The 22,702-nt window shown below is 33.2% G+C and overlaps 3 protein-coding genes across 3 annotated transcripts; all 3 read left to right on the forward strand.

Annotated features, from left to right (window-relative positions):
* Positions 1–4,432: 4,432 nt before the first annotated feature.
* On the forward strand, positions 4,433–7,129 carry LOC112040034 (glutathione S-transferase U17). The gene is given in 5 exon segments (XM_024072925.2): positions 4,433–4,856; positions 6,563–6,668; positions 6,671–6,760; positions 6,763–6,822; positions 6,825–7,129. Coding segments are annotated over 5 exon segments (687 nt in total). The 5' UTR covers positions 4,433–4,538; the 3' UTR covers positions 6,938–7,129.
* Positions 7,130–7,831: 702 nt separating this feature from the next.
* On the forward strand, positions 7,832–11,057 carry LOC112040052 (glutathione S-transferase U17). Its single transcript, XM_024072949.2, has 2 exons — positions 7,832–8,340; positions 10,454–11,057. Exons 1-2 carry the CDS (start codon positions 8,023–8,025, stop codon positions 10,829–10,831), a joined length of 696 nt encoding a protein of 231 aa, XP_023928717.1. The 5' UTR covers positions 7,832–8,022; the 3' UTR covers positions 10,832–11,057.
* A 7,535-nt stretch (positions 11,058–18,592) lies between these two features.
* Positions 18,593–21,360, forward strand: LOC112040053 (glutathione S-transferase U17). Its single transcript, XM_024072950.2, has 2 exons — positions 18,593–19,101; positions 20,786–21,360. Exons 1-2 carry the CDS (start codon positions 18,784–18,786, stop codon positions 21,161–21,163), a joined length of 696 nt encoding a protein of 231 aa, XP_023928718.1. The 5' UTR covers positions 18,593–18,783; the 3' UTR covers positions 21,164–21,360.
* Positions 21,361–22,702: the final 1,342 nt, after the last annotated feature.

Raw genomic sequence — 22,702 nt, forward strand, 5'->3', positions numbered from 1 at the left:
TCACGTACTTGGGAGCTGTGCATCAAAGGTGGAGACTATCACTACAGATCAAGTCCAATTGGGTATTGGGGTAAGGGTTCAACTGTAGGTTGGTAAGGTACTTGGGATTCCTTTACTTGTAACCGCTTGATTTGATAATAGTGGAGTTTCGAGAGTTGTGACCTGAAAATCACCCTGTGGGGTTTTTGCCATTAGGGTTTTCCCCATTCGTAAACAAATCACCGTGTTATTTATTTTTCGCTGCATATTTAGTTAATTGGTGATTTGTTTGTGCTTCCATAAAATTACATGATTAATTGATTAATTAATTACTTAGCTAAATTAATTAATTAAGGTTAATCACAAGGGGTCATTCAGATTGTGACCTATCAAGTGGTATCAGAGCGGGCACACTCTGATTAGGATTTAATCTTTGTTGTGTTGATCCATTGACCCCTGTTTGTCATGGATAGAGGACAATCTTTAATTATATCTCCTTTATTTGATGGCACTAACTATGCATACTAGAAAATACGCATGAAAGCTTTCTTGCAGTCTTTAGATGAAAAGGTGTGGCAAGCTGTAGAGATTGGCTGGACTAAGCCAACAGAAGATCCGGCCAATTGGGATGATACTAAGATCAAGGCGGCTAACTTCAACAGCAGAGCGTTAAATGCCCTATTTAGCGCAGTCACAAATGAGGAGTTCAAAAAGATATCCTCACTGAAACTGCCAAGGAGGCTTGGATCATCCTCCAGACTACCTATGAAGGCACAAAGGCTGTCAAAGACTCAAAGCTTCAGAGGCTCACTACAAGCTTTGAAGAAATTAAGATGGAGGAGGATGAGTCATTTGATGAGTTCTATGCCAAGCTCAAGGACATAGTGAACTCAGCCTTCAATCTTGGGGAAACCATCCCAGAACCCAAGATTGTAAGGAAGGTGCTCAGATCTCTACCTGAGAGATTTCATGCCAAGATTACAGCGATAGAAGAATCAAAGGACATTGACAAGATTCCTTTGACTGAGCTAGTAGGAAACTTGCAAACTTATGAGATAGGATTATCTAGGATTGGCAAGTCAAGTAAAGGTAAAAGCATGGCCTTGAAGGCAAAGAACAGTGATACAGATGAGTCTTCCGATGATGAAGATTCTAAAATGAAGTCCTACATCACTCGGCAGTTTAAGAAGTTTATGAAGAATGCCAATGGAAGGAGCTTCGACAAGGACTGGAGGCAGTTCAGTTCTTCACAGTCTAAAAGCCAAGACAAAGGGAAGAAGGATGCTAAGGATGGAAGTCAGTACACTGTTCCTGCAGGACCAAAATGCTTTGAATGTCATGGGTTCGGACACATGAAAAATGAGTGTCCTACATATCTCAAGAGCATTGGGAAAAGCAAGGCACTTGCTGCAACTCTAAGTGACACTGAGCCTGAAGATGATTCCGATAATGAGGATGACGGAATCTTAAATGCCTTCACCGCCACAGTCAATCCTACTGAAGGGATTGTTGAAGAAGTGGATGAAGAAGAAGAACTGGTGGAATCAAAATTTGAGAAAATGGATGATCAAGATGATATCCATTCAGCCTATGAGAAGCTTTATAAGCTCTTTGAAAAGCATGAGAAATTATACAGGCTGGCCACCAAGAAGCTAAATGATGTGGAACTTGATCGTGAAGAGTTGTCCACAAAGTTTGATGAGGCGAATCAAACTATTGGAGCACTGAGATTTGAAAACACCTTTTTGGCTGAGAAGACCAAGAAGCTTGAAGCAGAGCTGTTTCAAGTCAGAGCTCAACTAGAGAGGACTTCAAGTGCAAAGCTTGATGAGATGCTTAGCAATCAGAAATCTGCTTCGGATAGAACTGGTTTGGGGTATGGTATTTCTTTCTCAAATACTGCTTCTACTAGCAATACTGTCTTTGTTACTCCTGCTAATAATACTGAAATTGAGAATACTGATGTCAAAACTGAATTAGCTAGTGAGAACCCCCTAAGCAAAGATAAGAAAGATGATAAAAACCCTAGGGCTAAGAAGGCTAACTCTCAAAAGCCTAAACAAAAGAAGCAGCATCTCTGTCATCATTGTGGAGCTGCCGGTCATACTAGACCAAATTGCTATAAATGGTTAGCCACTCAACAGAGCAATGGCGTGATAGCATCTGGAAACCATAATCAGATTCAATCCTCTCTTGCTCCTCTTAGAGATCTTCTGAAAGCCCTCATGTTCCTTTCGAACTTGAACGGGTTAAATTCTTCCCCCTCACCGCCGGTTCAAGGATTCAATCAAAGGAAAGGCTCTTCCAAGGTGTGGAAGAAAAAGGACTTTAAGTGATCTCATCACTTTCTTTTTCCTTTTTGTTTTTCTGTGTTTTGCATTGCTTGTGTGTTTACTTTCAGTTTTGTTTATTTTGTTTTTGATTTAAAATAAATTTTTTTTTTTGAAAAATCAGAAAAATACAAAAACAGTGTGTGTTTTGTGTACTTTGGTACTTGTGTACCTTGGATGGCCAATGAAACAAAGTTTTCTAAACTTTGTATCTCTTGTAGCTTAGATGAGCATCTCTATGCACAACTAAGTAAGTGAGCTTTGTGGCTTTTATTTGTGATGAGTCAGATTAGGTTATCTCTTAAAACTTAACACTCATATCACTCTTTTTGACGGGTAGGACTAGAAAATCCTAAGAGAAAGGCATAAATAACCATCTCACCACTGTTGCCCGCCAATCATAATATGACACCTGTATGCTTCGGCATAGCAAAAGTGCAGTGTCAAAGACATTCGTATGCTTCGGCATAGCAAAAGTGCGATGTCAAATGCTTAACATCTTGGGTATTTCTTTTCTCTCTTTTATATACCCATGTATGATATGCTAAAATAAAAGAAAACATGCAAAGAAAATAAAAAATTAAATTTGTAAATATAAAAAAAATTAAAAACATATATTATTTTAAAATATATATAATTTTATAAGTAAGAAATTTCTTAAATACAGATCTTAAATTTTATTATAATATATAATTTTATAACTTTCTCTCAAAAGGTGAATAATAAGATAAGCATGTCTAAAGACCAAACATTGGGCGACACATTTTGTTGGTAATAAATGGGAAATTAATACATACATATATATATATATATGTGTGTGTGTGTGTGTGTGTGTAAAATTTAAGTATCAAATCCATTCTCTCAAAAAAAAAAAAAAGTATCAAATCCATTTAAAAAATTTAAACGACAAGTACAATTTGACCTTAGCTACTTCTAAGATCTTAAACCTAGGAGTGTTCGTGATGCAGTGCGGTGTGGTTTTGGGTCATTTTTGGCACCGCACTTTACGGTGCGGTTTAGCTAAAACCATAACTGCACCGCACTTTATTTTTGCAGTCACATGTGCGATGTGATGCGGTTTAGAGTTTAGCCAAAACCATAACCGCACCGCATCTCATTTTTGCAGTCATATGTGCGATACTATGTATAAGATGCGGTTTGAAGTTAGTATATTTTTCAAATTTTGGGTTTTTCCTACTTAGCCCAAAACTAATTTTCCCTTTTTTGGGCCAAGTTTTAAATTATTCAGCTAGTTTTTCTTTATTTTGGGTTGGTTTTTTTAGTCAACACTTGCTAGGGTTATTAAACTTTTTTTTTTTGAAAACTAGGGTTATTAAACTATTAATAATATATTTAATATTAAAAATAAATAAATATATTAATATATAAAGAGGGTGTGATGCGGTGCGGTTTGTGCGGTTTTCTTATTATAAAACCACAAACTGCACTGCACTATGCGGTTTTTTAGTCAACACTTGCTAGGGTTATTAATTTTTTTTTTATTTTTTAACTAGGGTTATTAAACTATTAATAATATATTTAATAGTAAAAAATAAATAAATATATTAATATATAGAAAGGGTGTGGTGTAGTGCAATTTGTGCGGTTTTCTTATTATAAAACCACAAACCGCATTGCACCATGCAGTGCGGTGCGGTGCGGTGCAGTACACTATTACTTGTGGTGCGGTCCAGTGCGGTTATGCCATTTTGCAGGCGGTTTTGGTGCGATTTTTGCGGTTTATGCAATTTATGCAGTTTGGTGAATGCCCCTACTTAAACCTCTCTATTTTTCAATTATTTAAATAGGGTTTCAAAATCTTTTTCTCTTGTCGAGAAGTTAATATCTTTTATATGATCAAACTGTAATGTCTAAGAACAACATAAATGCAAAATCATGTTCTCTTATCGAGAAGTTAATATCTTTATATGATCAAACTGTAATGTCCAAGAACAACATAAATGCAATGGCATTGGCAATGTAAATTTGAGTCCCAGACTACCATACTCCCTGGTCCTACCTGAAAGTCCACAGTCACGCTCACATGTCACACCTACTTCAAAAACTTACCTACTTTTACGTACCAAACCAAACTAGTTCCCTCCCTTTGTTTGATCACTTATTTCATTCAAGATATATATTTATTTCCCTCAAACGTACACACACTGACACAGAGAACCAGACAAACTTGCATAGCTTGGTGATCGGCAAATCTCTAAGACTGAACTCATGGCAAAGAATGATGTCAAGCTTTTGGGTGTATGGGCTAGCCCATTTGTGATGAGGGCTCGGATTTCCCTAAACATCAAATCTGTGAACTATGAGTTTCTTGAAGAGACAATTGGATCAAAGAGTGAGCTACTCCTCCAATCCAACCCAGTTCATAAGAAAGTCCCAGTTCTGATTCATGGTGACAAGCCCATCTGTGAGTCCCTAGTCATTGTTCAATACATTGACGAGGTTTGGACCTCTGGTCCCTCTATCCTCTCTGCTGATCATTATGATCGTGCTATTCAACGATTTTGGGCTGCCTATCTTGATGATAAGGTACAAGTTTTTTGTTTGATTAATTATTTCCCTCTGGTCAATATTTCTATTGTTTTAAGTCCGGTTATTATTATCACAAAAATAAAGGCATATCATAAATTCCACTTAACGTGTGTTATTGTTAATTTATGCTTTTGGCATGTATGTATATATATGTGTATGTGTGTGTGTGTGTGTGTGTGGTGCTAAAGAAAAGGGGGAACAAATCTATAATTGACCACAGCATAGATGGGGAAGGTGAGAGTTGAGTTAACCACGGCAAATTATAGTTTGATTTTTTATTATAATGATGATACAAACACTTTATTCTTGGAATATACGTTATATTTGTGACATACATATGTAGTAGACATAATTGATGTAATGTAAAATAAGAAACTATAACCATTTGAAATCCACGAGATAACTTAACAGGCTGACAGTAATTAAAAAGAACCCTTTGTTTTACCTTTGGTTTGGTGAACAAACAAATTACAATGATAGATGTGTCCTATTAATTAAAAGATGTGAGAGAGAGAGAAAGAGAGAGAGAGTCATTAAAGATAGTTTAATTATGTGCAGTGTAGAGATGTGCGATTAATGTATCAGTGGAATGAGTTGATTCAAGGCAAGGAAACAAAAAAATAAATAAATAAAGGTAGATCTAAAATTACATTAGTAAAACTAGGAAAAAATGATGGAAATTAAGGAGGTAATATAAAGACTATGATTTTAGATAGAGTAGAATGATAAAAATTTAAAAGAAGAAGAAGATATGGATATGCTAACTCTAATTAGTCTCTCCCTCCCAAAAAAAAAAAATCTAATTAGTCTCTTGAGGATTTATAACCAATCCTAAAATTGTAAAATTTTGGAACTAAGGCTTAGTTGATGTTGTTTAGTGAACAAAGCATAGGGAGTAATTCAAATATTTCTTCTATATTTATTGTAGGCATCCCAATTCACCTCCTTGGAAACTAGAAAAGAGGATAAATTTCATTATGAATACAAGGTCTTTGGAGTGTGAAAAAAGGGTTGGTAATTGGCAAATTGTTAATGGTAGGTAAAAATTTGATTTCAATGTTAGGCTTAGATAAAAACTAGTAAAAGCTTGTCAACTTAATTATTGTGAAATTTTCAATGTATCTATTATTACTCTTGTAATAAGATTTTTGAATGCAAGGTTGCTATAATATCCTAGTTGATGGCTTCATGCCATGCCTAAACCACAATGATTTTTTGTAAAGATTTTATGATGACCCATGACGTAGAGAGACTATTTGATTACATTCTTAGTATGTAAAATTCAAGTTTAAATATAGATCAGTAGGTTCATAAGCAGTGGCAGAATTAGAAATTTTATCAAGGGGGGCCAAGCCAAATGTATCATTGTATTTCGTAGCTTTAACTCTCTCAATATAAATGTGTATGACTTTGTTTTTGGAAAACAACAAAAATTATATATTTTTATAAATTTATGCTTTAAATGCTCCTAAAATTAATGACTTATATATGACAAAAAAAGTCAATATTAAAAGGAAAATAAATGAGAGACAACAATAAATTAAAGACCATTTATATATATATATATATACAAAAAAGTCATTAATTATATATATATATATATATATAAATGAAGGGGGATTACCTAAAAAATTTACGCAATATTTTTTTTTTTTGGTACAGCATTTAATTTTCCAGTCATTCTTTATTTCAAATTGGTGCAGTGGTTCCCTGCCATGAGACGCATTAGGGGTGCCCAAGGAGAGGAGAGGCAGGAGTTGGTGGATCAAGTGGTTGAAGGGCTTGCTCTGTTAGAGGAAGCATTTGGGAATATAGCAAAGGGAAGGCTTTCTTTAGTGGAGACAGAATTGGGTTCATTGATATTGCCTTTGGGTCCTTATTGGGCTGGCTGAGGGTGACAGAGAAGGTGGTGAGGTGAAGCTGCTGGATGAAGAAAAGACTCCTGGGCTAGTCAAGTGGGCGAGTGTTTTTGTGCTGATGCTGCTGTTAAGAGTGTTATGCCTGAGACAGAGAAGCTTATTGAGTTTTCTAAGCTTCTTATGGCCAAAATGAAAGGGGTTCCTCCTCCTAAGGATTAAGTTTCTGTGAACAGCTTTAGTGTTGATCATGGAAGTAGCTTTATGGCCTATGTTTTGTTGTATTTGCTAAGAAATGGCCTTTTGGTTCATGTGGTACCTGAGAAAATGTAGTTAGAAATAACTTAACATGATGTAATGTGAACTAAGCTGTTGTGTTAAGATATGGTTGAATACCACTTATTTTGTTGAAAACTGAGTCTTAAAATAATATTTTAATAAAAATTTTGTTAAAAAAAGAGGTTTGTAGGTCTCGTAAATAGTGCACAGAACCTACTGAAAAAGCTTCAATTTTACTGAAACTCACTTCTCAAAAAAAAAAAAAAAAAACAGATGCAGAGGCAAACGTGCAGGAAAATCAATCCAATCCAAATGGTCACTAAATAATTCCTTTTAGACTTTTGCGTGTGAACGGTGCTACTCCTCCCACATTCAAGGTGGTTCTATTCATTAAATTTTGGTGGGCTCTGAAGAAGGGAGTACCGTTCATTCTACTCCATGACCTAAAATGCATTAACTGTTTTGAAAACTAATTTGGAGAATCCATGCAACATTAATTATATGAGTAATGCTAAGATGACAATATTTATTGTAACTTTTTCGTAATTTATTCACGCGATAAGTTTGAGGAGTAGAGTTGTAAACTTACGTAAATCCACCACTTTTATTTTAACACTCACAACTTGTCACTCAAACAAATTATAATAAAAATTGTTATAAAAATTGTGGTCTTATCATTTTATTTATATTAGTCGTGTTGCACATTCGGCCACACAGGCTACCGACACTCTCTTTTCGAGAAGTTATAAATTATAATAAGGAAAGTAATGGGAATGGATATTCTGGTCACGGCTCACAAGCAATGCCTTTATCCAAATATATATATATATATATATATTCAAGTTCCACTCTCGCACCTAATTCCCAAGCTTATTTACTTCACGTACCAAACCAAATTAGTTCACAACCTTTGTCTGAGCACTTATTTCATTCACCGTTTCTATTTATTTCCCCCACACAGACACAGACACAGAGAACCAGATCAACTTGCAAAATTTGGTGATTGGAAAATTTGAGAGTGAGTACTCATGGCAAAGAATGATGTCAAGGTTCTGGGTGCATGGCCTAGCCCATATGTGATGAGGCCTAGGATTGCACTTAATATCAAATCTGTGAACTATGAGTTTCTTGAAGAGACAATGGCCCCTAAGAGTGAGCTTCTCCTCCAATCCAACCCTGTTCATAAGAAAATTCCAGTTCTGATTCATGGTGACAAGCCCATCTGTGAGTCCATGATCATTGTTGAATACATTGACGAGGTTTGGACATCTGGTCCCTCTATCCTCCCTTCTGATCCTTATGATCGTGCTATTCAACGATTTTGGGCTGCCTATGTTGATGAGAAGGTACCACAAGTTTGTTTATTGTTTGATTAATTATTTCTCTTTCATCGTTTCTGTTATTTTTAATTTAATACTTCATTTTTAAGAGTTTTGTAACACCACTTTCACCAATGAAGTTAACCAAGTTTAAATGATTAGTAGTACTGTAGTAGTAGTAGTTTCTTTTTTTTCTTTTTTAAGAAGAAAGAATTCTACTAGTTAATTTTGTGTTGGATTTGAAAGTTGCATGTATATATCATATGGTGCTAAAGAAAAGAAAGAAAAAAAATATATTGACAGCAGCATCTGCAAGGTGAAAGTTGTTTAATTAATGACGGCAACTTATAGTTTGAATTTTTTTTTTAATTAATTTATTTTTTATGATGATGATTATATAATCATTTTAGTCTTGAAACATAAGATATATTTGTGACATATTATGCAGTAGAGATATAGATATTTTTTAAATTATGCCGCAGATATAATTGATATAATGTAAAATGTGAAAATGTAATTATTTGAAATCCACGAGATGACAGGATAGGCTCCAAGACAATAACAAAAAAAGAATCCTTTGTTTTACCCTTGGTTTGGTGAACAAATTATAATGATTGGGGTGCCTTTATTGATTGAAAAATGAGAAAGTTTTTTGAGATTGTTTGATTATGTGCACAGGAGAATTGTTAGTTCATCAAGAGCTAAGTTGATTTGAGGTGAGGGAACCAAAAAGTATAAAGGAAGACCGAAGATGTAAAATAATTTTAGTAGAATTAAGAAAAAATGACATGACAATTAGAGAGCTAATAGGGACTATGATTTCAGATAGAGTAGAATGATATTTAAAAAGAAGAAAAAGAAGATGTGCTAATGATGATTAGTCTTTTGAAGATCTATAACTGATTCTAAAATTTTGGAACTAAAGCTTAGTTGTTGTTGGTTGTGGTGGTGGTGTTACTGTTTTGTGAACATATTGTAGGGTTAATTCAAATATTTCTTCTATATTAACGAAAGGCAATCCTTAGAAACTAGAGAGGACAAATTTCATTATGAGTATAAGGTTTTTGGAGTTCGAAAAAAGGGTTGGTAACTTGTCTTATGATCCATGGATCATAGTAGTTGGTGTTTTGTAATCTCAATAACTCTAAAGATACAAAAAATATGATAATGACTGAAGTGACAATTTATTTATAGTAGGTAAAAGGGTGACTGGACCCAAATGAGAATTGATAAAAACTTGCTAACTCATGTGATGTGAAAAAATGACATGACAATTAGAGAGCTAATAGAGACTATGATTTCAGACAGAGTAGAATGATATTTAAAAAGAAGAAAAAGAAGATGTGCTAATGATGATTAGTCTTTTGAAGGTCTATAACTGATTCCAAAATTTTGGAACTAAAGCTTAGTTGTTGTTGGTTGTGGTGGTGGTGTTACTGTTTTGTGAACATATTGTAGGGTTAATTCAAATATTTCTTCTATATTCACGAAAGGCAATCCTTAGAAACTAGAGAGGACAAATTTCATTATGAGTATAAGGCTTTTGGAGTGCGAAAAAAGGGTTGGTAGCTTGTCTTATAATCCATGGATCATAGTAGTTGGTGTTTTATAATCTCAATAACTCTAAAGATACAAAAAATTTCATAATGACTGAAGTGGCAAGTTATTTATAATAGGTAAAAGGGTGGCTGGACCCAAATGAGAATTGATAAAAACTTGCTAACTCATGTGATGTGAAAAATATTGTATATGTAGCATTACTCTTATAAAATTTTGTGTACAAGGCTGCTATATTATCCTGGTTGATCGCTTGCTGATATGCTTAAACCACAATAATTTTTCGTAAATAATTTATTACGATTCATCCCATAGTGTGACAGTGAGACTAATTTATTACATTCTTAGCATGTCCAATTTAGGTTTAAATACAGACTAACGGTTCATAATAAGGGATGTTGCTCCTTGTTTGGTCACTCCAATTAAATCAATATATGTGGCATGTCCCTTCCTTCTCCCTTTTGTGTGTGTTTGTTTCTCAAAATATATGTGTGCGTGTGTGGGGCATATCATTTTTCCTTTCTTTTTATTTTTGGGGACAACATTTAGCTTTCAAGTCATTATGAATTGCAAATGGGTGCAGTGGTTCGCTGCCATGAGAGGACTTAGGACTGCGCAAGGAGAGGAGAGGAAGGCTTTTCTGGATCAAGTTACTGAAGGACTTGCACTGTTGGAGGAAGCATTTGGGAAATGTAGCAAAGGAAAGGCTTTCTTTGGTGGAGATCGAATAGGGCTCCTTGATATTGCTTTTGGGTCCTTCTTGGGCTGGCTGAAGGTGACAGAGAAGGTGAATGGGGTGAAGCTGCTTGATGAAGCAAAGACTCCTGGGTTGGTCAAGTGGGCTGAGAGGTTTTGTGCTGATGCTGCTGTTAAGAGTGTTATGCCTGAGACAGAGAAGCTTTTAGAGTTTTCTAAGGTTCTTGCGGCCAAAATGAAAGGGGCTCCTCCTCCTAAGAATTAAGTTTTTGTGAACAACTTTAGTGTTGATCATGGAAGTACCTTAATTATGGCCACTGTTTTGTTGTTTTAGCTGAAATGGCCTTTTGGTTTATGGGGTACTTGAAAAAAAATGTTGTGAGAAATAATTTGACATATGCTGAAGGATCATGCAGTGTGAACTAAGCTGTTGTTTATGTAATTTCCTTTTGGACTTTTGCGTGTCACAATGAAAGCATGGTTCCAGATCAGTAGCTGCTGATGCATTAGCTGTTTTGAAAACTACTCTTGGCTGGGATTTTTGTTTATATTGTTTTTTATTTAATAATGCGGAGGATGAAGTCTTACAAAGGCTTGTCTTGCAATATTTTTTATCAACAGTAGATGTGAAAAATTCTTACTAGTTTTTATTTAAGCTCACGACTGACATTATTTTTTTACTTAAAAATAATCATTTATCACTTTGTAAAAAAGTTAATGGATTTAGCATTTTCCTTCAAATAAAATCCCATTTGGATATGAAGTAAAGGTCTTTTTGCTAATGGACACCTTCTAAATAAATGAAAAGATCACTCAATTCTATTTCTATCAAAGCCCTTTTGCATATCAACTTTTAAACCCAACAATTCGCAAGAAATATGCTTCTTCTTGAAGGTCAGGACTATTTACTAACCAATGATACAATTCTGAATTCCTTGCTATCCATCTCTTGGGACACAGGCTGATTAAAAAGGTGAAATTAGTTTATGTATTTCTTTTATTTTCAAGCCACAATGCCCTTCACGGTTCCCAAAATATTTTTCAAGACTATTTGAAATGTAGTCGAGTCTACATGTGCCTTGAATTTCCATACTTTGACTAACCACTTCCAAACTCTTTTCATCTAATTATAATCACACTGCCTCAAATCGGTTTAAGTTTCACAATTTCGTAATTATGCACAGATGATTTTCACGGAAAAAAATTGTGACAAGATATTATTTGGGCATAGTAAAATATGTTAATTATGAACCATCACTTTTACATAGGTCCATAATTAGCACATTTTATTTTTGATAGTTATTTTTCTTTTTCATTTTAATTAGCATTAACATAATTTATTTTTAGCATGTAGTTTTGGTGTTAGCGTGTGAATGTATTGCCTTATCTCATCCCTCTTTGCCTATATATGTGTGTGTGTGTTTCTCAAATAAAAAAAAAACATATTTTACTTTCTCCAAAAAAAAAAAAAAAAAAAATCAAACAGTACCTATAATGCAAATATGTTTTAATTTTAGCAATATTTAGCCAAAAGACTAGAGTTGGGTTAGCATATCTATATATTTTTTATGTATCATTCTACTCTATTTGAAATTATAGTCTTTATATTACCTCCTTAATTTCCATGTCATTTTTTCCTAGTTTTACTAATGTAATTTTAGATCTACCTTTATCTTTTTTGTTCCCATGCCTTGAATCAACTCATTCCATTGATACATTAATCACACATCTCTACACTGCACATAATCAAACTATCTCAAAGGACTCTCTCTCTCTCTCTCTCTCTCTCTCTCTCTCTCTCTCTCTCTCTCTCTCTCTCTCTCTCTCTCTCTCTCTCTCTTTTTAATCAATAGGACACCTCTATCATTGTAATTTGTTTGTTCACCAAACGAAGGTTAAAACAAAGGGTTCTTTTTAATTACTATCAGCCTGTTAGGTTATCTCATGGATTTCAAATGGTTATAGTTTCTTATTTTACACTACATCAATTATATCTATTACATAAATATGTCACAAATATAACGTATGTTTCAAGATTAAAATGTTTATATCTTCATCATAATTGTTAGAGATATATTAGTCCATTATAATTGAAAATATGTTGTTTAACTATTCTACCAAACAGGGCCTTAATTGTCTTAGTCTGTTGCCAAATTGGGTAGCATCTTGGCTTATCTTAACAAGATTCTGTTGGCTTTGTGCCTTTAGGATAGGGGGCATCAATTCATTTATCCTAAGTAGTGACTTTTATTCTTTGGAATCAGCTTAATCGAATATTAAAAATTTAGACTATTTTTATTTTATTTTTTATTTTTTATTTTTGAACATATATTGAGTTCAAGTTTATATCGTAAATAAATTATAAGTTTAAATTTGGTTTATTTTCTTGTCGAATAGACTCAAACTTATTTAAGAACTACTTGATTAACTTTTTTCTTCTTCTTATATATAGTAAAATCAAAACTAAAATGGTTTACCTCTTCATAAATTTATAAACTTTTTCTATAAATAGACTATCTATATTATTAATAAATTACAAATAATAATATTAATCTATTTACAAACTTATAGTTTATATAAATATATTTTTAGATAAGTATACATATAAAAATATATATTATATATAGTTAAATCAAGTTCTCGTATTCATGAGCTTGTTCATGAATACATTATTGTGTATAAGCTTGACTTGTTTAACAATCAAGCCTAAACTTGTGCTTGAACTTGACTTGTTTACTAAACAAACAAATAAAACAAATTTTTCGTGAGTTAAAAACTATTCATAAACAACTTGATTCATTTACTGTCCTATTCCTGAATTGCAATTAAATTTGGTATCTCCTACTTCTCATAGCTTATTTTGTGGAGTACTTAAAGATATAGCTTTTTTTTGTAACTTTAATCAAGTGTGACAAAAAGTTAAAAACTAACTTAGTTTTGCTAAATTTAAATTAAAAAAAAGGAAGATAAAAGCTATTTAGTTTTTGCCAAACAAACACTTGTAACTGGTACACAAGATTATTTATGGATTATAAACATGGCGTGCATCAAATANTTGTGGGAATTTTTTTTTTTTTTTAAATCATTGGGATTTTTTTTTCCAAAAATGTGGCAATGGTATTTCGGCAATACCATTGCCACAATTGATTTTTTTTTTTTTTTTTTAAGAAATGAAGTGCACACAATTTTTACAATATTTTTACAACAAATTCTAAGTGTCAGGTTATTACTTATTGTTATTGTTGGATTAAAATAGTAATCTCAATGTTAAATTTAAATTTAAATTAATAATAACCAATTACCTGTGATTTGTTGTGAAAATATTGTAAAAATATTGTGTACGTAACACTTTATATATTTTTCTTTAATTCTTCCGCATTCACTTTTTTTTCCCCTACCATTTTCGGCAATACCATTGCCACAATTACTTTTTTTTTTTTTCACCTACTCATTATTGCACTTCTCACACATCCGGGCAGCGTAGGAAATTTGGGCAAATGAATTTCGGCAACACTGTTGCCGAAATTCAAGATTTACTGTTCCTGACATTAAGCTTTTCTCTTTTCTCCTTTTTCTCATTCTCTCTCCTACTTTTTGTTGAATTTCGGCAACACTGTTGCCGAAATTCAATCTCTCTCCTCATTTCCACAAATAACTTCAAACAGTACCTATAATTAAAAAAAAAAAAAAATTCCCACAATTTCGGCAATGGTATTGCCGAAATTGTGGGATTTTTTTTTTTTCAAAAATGTGGCAATGGTATTTCGGCAATACCATTGCCACAATTGAGATTTTTTTTAAAAAAAATGTGGCAATGGTATTTCGGCAATACCATTGCCACAATTGAATTTTTTTTTTTTTTTTTATAGAAATGAAGTGCACACAATTTTTACAATATTTTTACAACAAATTCTAAGTGTCAGGTTATTACTTATTGTTATTGTTGGATTAAAATAGTAATCTCAATGTTAAATTTAAATTTGAATTAATAATAACTAGTTACCTGTGATTTGTTGTAAAAATATCGTAAAAATATTGTGTACGTAACACTTTATATATTTTTCTTTAATTCTTCCGCATTCACTTTTTTTTTCCCCCTACCATTTTCGGCAATACCATTGCCACAATTACCATTTTTTTTTTTTGGGCACCCACTCATTATTGCACTTCTCACACGTCCGGCAGCATAGGAAATTTGGGCAGATGAATTTCGGCAACACTGTTGCCGAAATTCAAGATTTACTGTTCCTGACATTAGGCTTTTCTCTTTCCTCCTTTTTCTCATTCTCTCTCCTACTTTTTGTTGAATTTCGACAACACTGTTGCCGAAATTCAATCTCTCTCCTCATTTCCACAAATAACTTCAAACAGTACCTATAACGCAAATATGTTTTAATTTTGGCAATATTTAGCCAAAAGACTCAACTCTAATTAGTCTTTTGATGATTTATAACCAATCCTAAAATTGTAAAATTGTGGAACTAAGGCTTAGTTGATGTTGTTTAGTGAACAAAGCATAGGGAGTAATTCAAATATTACTTATATATTCATTGTAAGCATCCCAATTCACCTCTTTGGAAACTAGAAAAGAGGATAAGTTTCTTTATGAATACAAGGTCTTTGGAGTGTGAAAAAGGGGTTAGTAAATGGCAAATTATTAATGGTAGGTAAAATGTTGATTTCAATGGTGTGCCTAGATAAAAATAGTAAAAACTAGTCAACTTAATTATTATGAAATTTTTAATGTATCTTAATCTTGTAATAAGATTTTTGTAAACAAGGCTACTATAATATCCTAGTTGATGGCTTGATGCCATGCCTAAACCCAACGATTTTAGCAAAGATTTTATGATGACCTATGATGTAGAGAGACTATTTGATTACATTCTCATCTCCAACAGCCCTTGTATATCTATTTTTGGAGCACCAAATGCCACTGTTCATGCTCCAGCGGCTTCTCCATACGCGCAGATTCTCCAAATTTTATTTTGAAGTTGCTACAGTAGTTTTCTTGTTTTAGAGAACACTATAGCAACTCCAAACCATTATTTCATCTTAAAAAATACCCGGCCGAATAAAAAAAAATTCTTTCTCTTTCCTCCTCTCTTCTCTGTTCATCTCTCTCTCTCAAACGGTAACCAATCAAAACACAAACACAATCACAGATCAAGAACAGGGAAAAATACAAATTTAATTAGAACAACAAATCTAAAATCAAAACAAAAACAACAGATCAAGAGCATGAAAGCCTATCTAAGCTCCATTGTAACAACAAAGTGAATCAGAACAAGATTATAAAAATAAAAAATAAAAAAAAAAAAAAAAAAGATAGACGAAGCCGATCTGACCCAGCCTGGTGGTGGGGAGGACGATGAGCGGCGGCTAGAGCAGCAGCTGGAGCTGGAGTGGCGACTGGAGCTGGAACGGCAGCTGGAGCGGCGGCTGGAGCTGGAACGGCAGCTGGAGCGGCGGTGGAGGCCCAAGCCGATCTCTCCTCTCTGAGAGAGAGAGAGAGAGAGAGAGAGAGAGAGAGAGAGAGAGAGAGAGAGACTCTCTCTCTCTCTCTCTCTCTCTCTTCTCTGATGTGAAGAGTAAAAATTATGTTGTTGGAAGGTTCTTGAGGAGAAAAAGAAATAAAGGAAAGGGGATGGAGGACACGTGTGTGGAGGAGAATGAAATGGAAGAATAAAAAATAATATAAAAAATAAAAAATCTTAATTAAGAAATTTTACTACAATATTTTTACAATAAATTTTAAGTAATAGATTGTTATTAGTTAATATTGGCGAGAAAAAAAAATTTCAGTAGTAAATTCAAATTAGAACTAGTAACAATTTTTCACATAAATTTTGTTGTGAAAGTATTGCGTAAAATGTTGTGAATATAACACATCTCATTTAAAAATATAGTTGTTAAAAAAATAATAAATGATGATAAAAAAAAGAATAAAGAATGAATGAAGAAATAATATTTAAATAAGATAAAAAATGGAATAGAGAATCTGTTGGAAGTGTATTTGAAAAAGTGGATATGTAAAAGTTAAATGTCACTGTTCATTCTCCAAATAGTATATAAATTTAAAGAAGCTGCTGGAGATGCTCTTAGTATATGGAATTCAGTTTTAGATATAGATCAATAGGTTCATAAGCAGTGGCAAAGTTAAAATTTTGCAGCTTTAACTCTCAATATAAATGTGTATGACTTTATTCTTGGAAAACAACAAAAATTATATATTTTTATAAAGAGATTAAATTTTATAAGGATGGGGTGTAAAACCTATGTTTTACACCATCCAATAAATGATTGCCACATTAGCATTTTACTTAAAATTTATTAAAATTCAATACATCCTACCACACCTAATAACATCTCAATATATTCCCAATTTGGTTGGATTTATATATGAGTATTAGAATTGATTGAGTGTGATTGTGTTTATTCTTAAATATGTCATAAGATGATGTGTCATGTTGGGATTGGAGGGGTAAAACATGGGTTTTACACCACGTTCTTATAGAATTTAATCTCTTTTATAAATGTATGCTTTAAATGTTTCTAAAATTAATGAATTATATACAACAAAAAAGTCAATATTAAAAGGAAAATAAATGAGAGACGAGAATAAATTAAAGAGCTTATATATATATATATTAAATGGGGGGGAGGGGGGGGGGGGGAGATTACCTAAAATTTACTCAATGTTTTTTTTTTTTTTGGTACAGCACTTAATTTTCCAGTCATTCTTTATTTCAAATTGGTGCAGCTAGTGGTTCCCTGCCGAGAGAGGAGAGGCAGGAGTTGCTTGATCAAGTGGTTGAAGGGCTTGCTCTGTTAGAGCCTTAGAGGAAGCATTTGGGATATATAGCAAAGGGAAGGCTTTCTTTAGTGGAGATCGAATTGGGTTCATTGATATTGCCTTTGGGTCCTTATTGGGCTGGCTGAGGGTGACAGAGAAGGTGGGTGAGGTGAAGCTGCTTGATGAAGCAAAGACTCCTGGGCTAGTCAAGTGGGCCGAGAGCTTTTGTGCTGATGCTGCTGTTAAGAGTGTTATGCCTGAGACAGAGAAGCTTATTGAGTTTTCTAAGCTTCTTATGGCCAAAATGAAAGGGGCTCCTCCTCCTAAGAATTAAGTTTCTGTGAACGGCTTTAGTGTTGATCATGGAAGTAGCTTTATGGCCTATGTTTTGTTGTATTTGCTAAGAAATGGCCTTTTGGTTCACGTGGTACCTGTGAAAATGCAGTGAGAAATAATTTAACATGATGTAGTGTGAAGTGTGAAGTGTGAACTAAGCTGTTGTCTAAGTAATTCCATTTAGACTTTTGCATGTGAACGGTGCTACTCCTTATGTCCACGTGATTTTTACAATTTTTTTACAACAAATCACAGGTTGTTAATTGTTATTAGTTTAAATTTAAATCTAATACTAAGATTATTTTTTTACCTCAACAATAACAATAAATAATAACTTACCATTTAAGATTTATTGTTAAAAATATTGTAAAAATATTGTAAACATATTCTTTCTCATTCGTTAAATTGTGGTGGGCTCTAAAGAAGGGAGTACCGTTCATTTCACTCCATGATCAAAAATGCATTAACTGTTTTGAAAACTACTTTTGGAGATTCCATGAACATTAATTATATTAGTAATGCTAAGACGAAAATATTTATTATAATTTTTACATAACTTATTCATATTACGAGTTATAAATAATGAAATTGTAAACTCGTATAAATTCACCATTTTTATTTTATCAACTTGTCACTTGGACAAATAAAAATTATGACAAAAATGATAGTTCTATCATTTTATTTATGTTAGTCGTGTTGCACGCTCGGCCACACAAGCTACCGCCACTCTCTTTTCGAGAAGTAATAAATTATAATAAGGAAAGTGATGGGACTGTAAACGGAGTCCAAGAACAACACGAATCACCAGCAATGCCTTTATCCAAATATATATATATATATATGTATATATTCAAGGTCTATAGTCAACTCCTACCTGCGAGACCAAATTCCACTCTCGCACCTAATTCCCAAGCTTATTTACTTTACGTACCAAACCAAATTAGTTCACACACTTTGTTTGAGCACTTATTTCATTCACCGTTTCTATTTATTTCCCACACACACACACACAGGCACAGAGAACCAGGTCAACTTGCAAAACTCGGTGATTGGAAAATTTGAGAGTGAGTGAGTACTCAATAGTCATGGCAAAGCATGATGTCAAGGTTCTGGGTACATGGTATAGCCCACCTGGGATGAGGCCTAGGATTGCACTTAATATCAAATCTGTGAAATATGAGTTTCTTGAAGAGACAATGGCCCCTAAGAGTGAGCTTCTCCTCCAATCCAACCCTGTTCATAAGAAAATTCCAGTTCTGATTCATGGTGACAAGCCCATCTGTGAGTCCATGATCATCGTTGAATACATTGACGAGGTTTGGACATCTGGTCCCTCTATCCTCCCTTCCGATCCTTATGATCGTGCTATTCAACGATTTTGGGCTGCCTATGTTGATGAGAAGGTACAACATGTTTGTTTACTGTTTGATTAATTATTTCTCTTTCGTCATTTCTGTTATTTTTAATTTAATACTAATTTTTTAGAGGTTTGTAACTCAATTAACGCTGTCACAATGGAAATTAGCCAAGTTTAAATGATTAGTAGTACTGTAGGTTTTTTTTTTTTTTTTTTTTTTAAGAAGAAAGAATTCTATTAGTTAATTTTGTGTTGGATTTGAAAGTTGCATGTATATATCATATGGTGCTAAAGAAAAGAAAGAAAAAATTTATATTGACAGCAGCATCTGCAATGAAAGTTGTTTAATTAATGACGGCAAATTATAGTTTGAATTTTTTAATTAATTAATTAATTTTTTTTTTATTTTTTTTTTTTTTATGATGATGATTATATAATCATTTTAGTCTTGAAACATAAGATATATTTGTGACATATTATGCAGTAGATATATATATATATATATATATATTTTTTTTTTTTGAAATTATGCGGTAGATATAATTGATATAATGTAAAATGTGAAAATATAATTATTTGAAATCCATGAGATGACAGAATAGGCTCCAAGACAATAAAAAAAAAGAATCCCTTGTTTTACCCTTGGTTTGGTGAACAAATTATAATGATTGGGGTGCCTTTATTGATTAAAAAATGAGTGTTTTTTGAGATTGTTTGATTATGTGCACAGGAGAATTGTTAGTGCATCAAGAGCTAAGTTGATTTGAGGTGAGGGAACCAGAAAGTATAAAGGAAGACCGAAGATGTAAAATAATTTTAGTAGAACTAAGAAAAAATGACATGACAATTAGAGAGCTAACAGAGACTATGATTTCCGATAGAGTAGAATGATATTTAAAAAGAAGAAGAAGAAGAAGATGTTCTAATGATGATTAGTCTTTTGAAGATCTATAACTGATTCTAAAATTTTGGAACTAAAACTTAGTCGTTGTTGGTTGTTGTGGTGGTGTTACTGTTTTGTGAACATATTATAGGGTTAATTCAAATATTTCTTCTATATTCACGAAAGGCAATCCTTAAAAACTAGAGAGGACAAATTTCATTATGAGTATAAGGTTTTTGGAGTGCGAAAAAAGGGTTGGTAGCTTGTCTTATGATCCATGGATCATAGTAGTTGGTGCTTTATAATCTCAATAACTCTAAAGATACAAAAAATTTCATAACGACTAAAGTGGCAAGTTATTTATAGTAGGTAAAAGGGTGACTGGATCCAAATGAGAACCGATCAAAACTTGCTAACTCATGTGATGTGAAAAATAGTGTATGTAGCATTACTCTTATAAACTTTTGTGTACAAGGCTGCTATATTATCCTGGTTGATGGCTTGCTGATATGCTTAAACCACAATAATTTTTCGTAAATATTTTATGACGATCCATCCCATAGTGAGACAGTGAGACTAATTGATTACATTCTTAGCATGTACTGTTTAGGTTTAAATACAGACTAATGGTTCATAATAAGGGATGTTGCTTCTTGTTTGGTCACTCCAATTAAATCAATATATGTGGCATATCCCTTCCTTCTCCCTTTTGGTGTGTGTGTGTGTGTGTGTTTGTTTTTCAATATATATGTGTGTGTGTGTGTGTGTGTGTGTATATCATTTTTCATTTCTTTTTTGGGGGACAACATTTAGTTTTCAAGTCATTATGAATTGCAAATGGGTGCAGTGGCTCGCTGCCATGATAGGCCTTAGGAGTGCGCAAGGAGAGGAGAGGAAGGCTTTTCTGGATCAAGTTACTGAAGGACTTGCACTGTTGGAGGAAGCATTTGGGAAATGTAGCAAAGGGAAGGCTTTCTTTGGTGGAGATCGAATTGGGCTCCTTGATATTGCTTTTGGGTCCCTCTTGGGCTGGCTGAAGCTGACAGAGAAAGTGAATGGTGTGAAGCTGCTTGATGAAGCAAAGACTCCTGGGTTGGTCAAGTGGGCTGAGAGGTTTTGTGCTGATGCTGCTGTTAAGAGTGTCATGCCTGAGACAGAGAAGCTTTTAGAGTTTTCTAAGGTTGTTGCGGCCAAAATGAAAGGGGCTCCTCCTCCTAAGAATTAAGTTTCTGTGAACAGCTTTAGTGTTTGTTAAATATTAGCATTGATACATTATGTTGAATATGTTAGTATGAATAAGAAGTGAAAGCATAAAGTATAGAACACAATAACATTCGGGTCACGTGGTTCAACCTTATAGCTTACATCTACGGAGGAAACCCTAAAGGGCGACATCAATAATATATTATAGTATAGTTCCAATCTTGTGTTACAATAAATTATAACATGTGTATATATAGTAATTAAACCATAGACTAATAGACTTCTAGTACAAGTAGAAACTTGGCTTGTACACAAAGTAGAATTAGGTTTGGGCTTATGCTAATGGGCTAATATATCTCTAGTAGTGTTAATCATGGAATTACCTTAATTATGGCCACTGTTTTATTGTTTTAGCTGAAATGGCCTTTTGGTATATGGGGTACCTGGAAAGAAATGTTGTGAGAAAAAATTTGACATGCTAAAGGATGCTGCAGTGTGAACTAAGCTGTAGTTTAATAATTTCCTTTTGGACTTTTGCGTGTCACATTAAAAGCATAATTTCCTTTTGGACTTTTGCGTGTCACATTAAAAGCATGGTTCCAGATCAATAGCTTCTGATGCATTTAGCTGTTTTGAAAACTACTCTTGGCTGGGATTTTTGTTTATATTGTTTTTTATTTAATAATGCAGAGGATGAAGTCTTACAAAGGCTTTTCTTACAATATTTTTATCAAATGTGAAAAATTCTAACTAGTACTCATTTAGTCGTAACCGACATTACTTTTTTACTTAAAAATAATCAATCACCACAACAGCACTTTATAAAAAAGTTTGTGGATTTAGCATTTTCCTTCGGATAAAATTCACATTTGGATATAAAGTAAAGGTCTTTTTGCTAATGGACACCTTCTAAATAAATGAAAATTTGAATCTTCTATTTCTCCGCTAAGGGTACAATTTATGTTTAAGACTTCCATGTATGTTGGGCTAAGATATTGCAAAGAAAAGACCACTCAATTCTATTTCTATCAAAGCCCTTCTGCATATCAACTTTTAAACCCAACAATTCACAAGAAATATGCTTCTTCTTGAAAGTCAGGACTATTTAAGCAATGATACAATTCTGAATTCCTTGCTATCCATTTCTTTGGGACACAGGCTGATTGAAAAGGTGAAATTAGTCTATGTATTTCTTTTATTTTCAAGCCACAATGCCCATAATGTTTCATAATTTTCTAGACTATTTGAAATGTAGTCTAGTCTACATGTGCCTTAGATTTCCATAGTTTGACTAACCACTTCCCAACTGTTTTCATCTAATAACCACACTGCCTCAAATCGGTTTAAGCTTCACAATTTCGTATTATGCACAAATGATTTTCACCGAAAAAAATTGTGACACGATATTATTTGTGCATAGTAAAATATGTTAATTATGAAACATCATTTTAACATAGGTCTATAATTAGCACATTTTATTTTTTATAGTTATTTTTCTTTTTCTTTTTAATAAGCACTAACATATTTTATTATGCACGCCATGTTTATAATCCGCAAATAA

This window comes from Quercus suber, unplaced genomic scaffold, assembly GCF_002906115.3.
Source record: "Quercus suber isolate HL8 unplaced genomic scaffold, Cork oak 2.0 scaffold_536, whole genome shotgun sequence".
In the NCBI taxonomy this organism is placed as follows: domain Eukaryota; kingdom Viridiplantae; phylum Streptophyta; class Magnoliopsida; order Fagales; family Fagaceae; genus Quercus; species Quercus suber.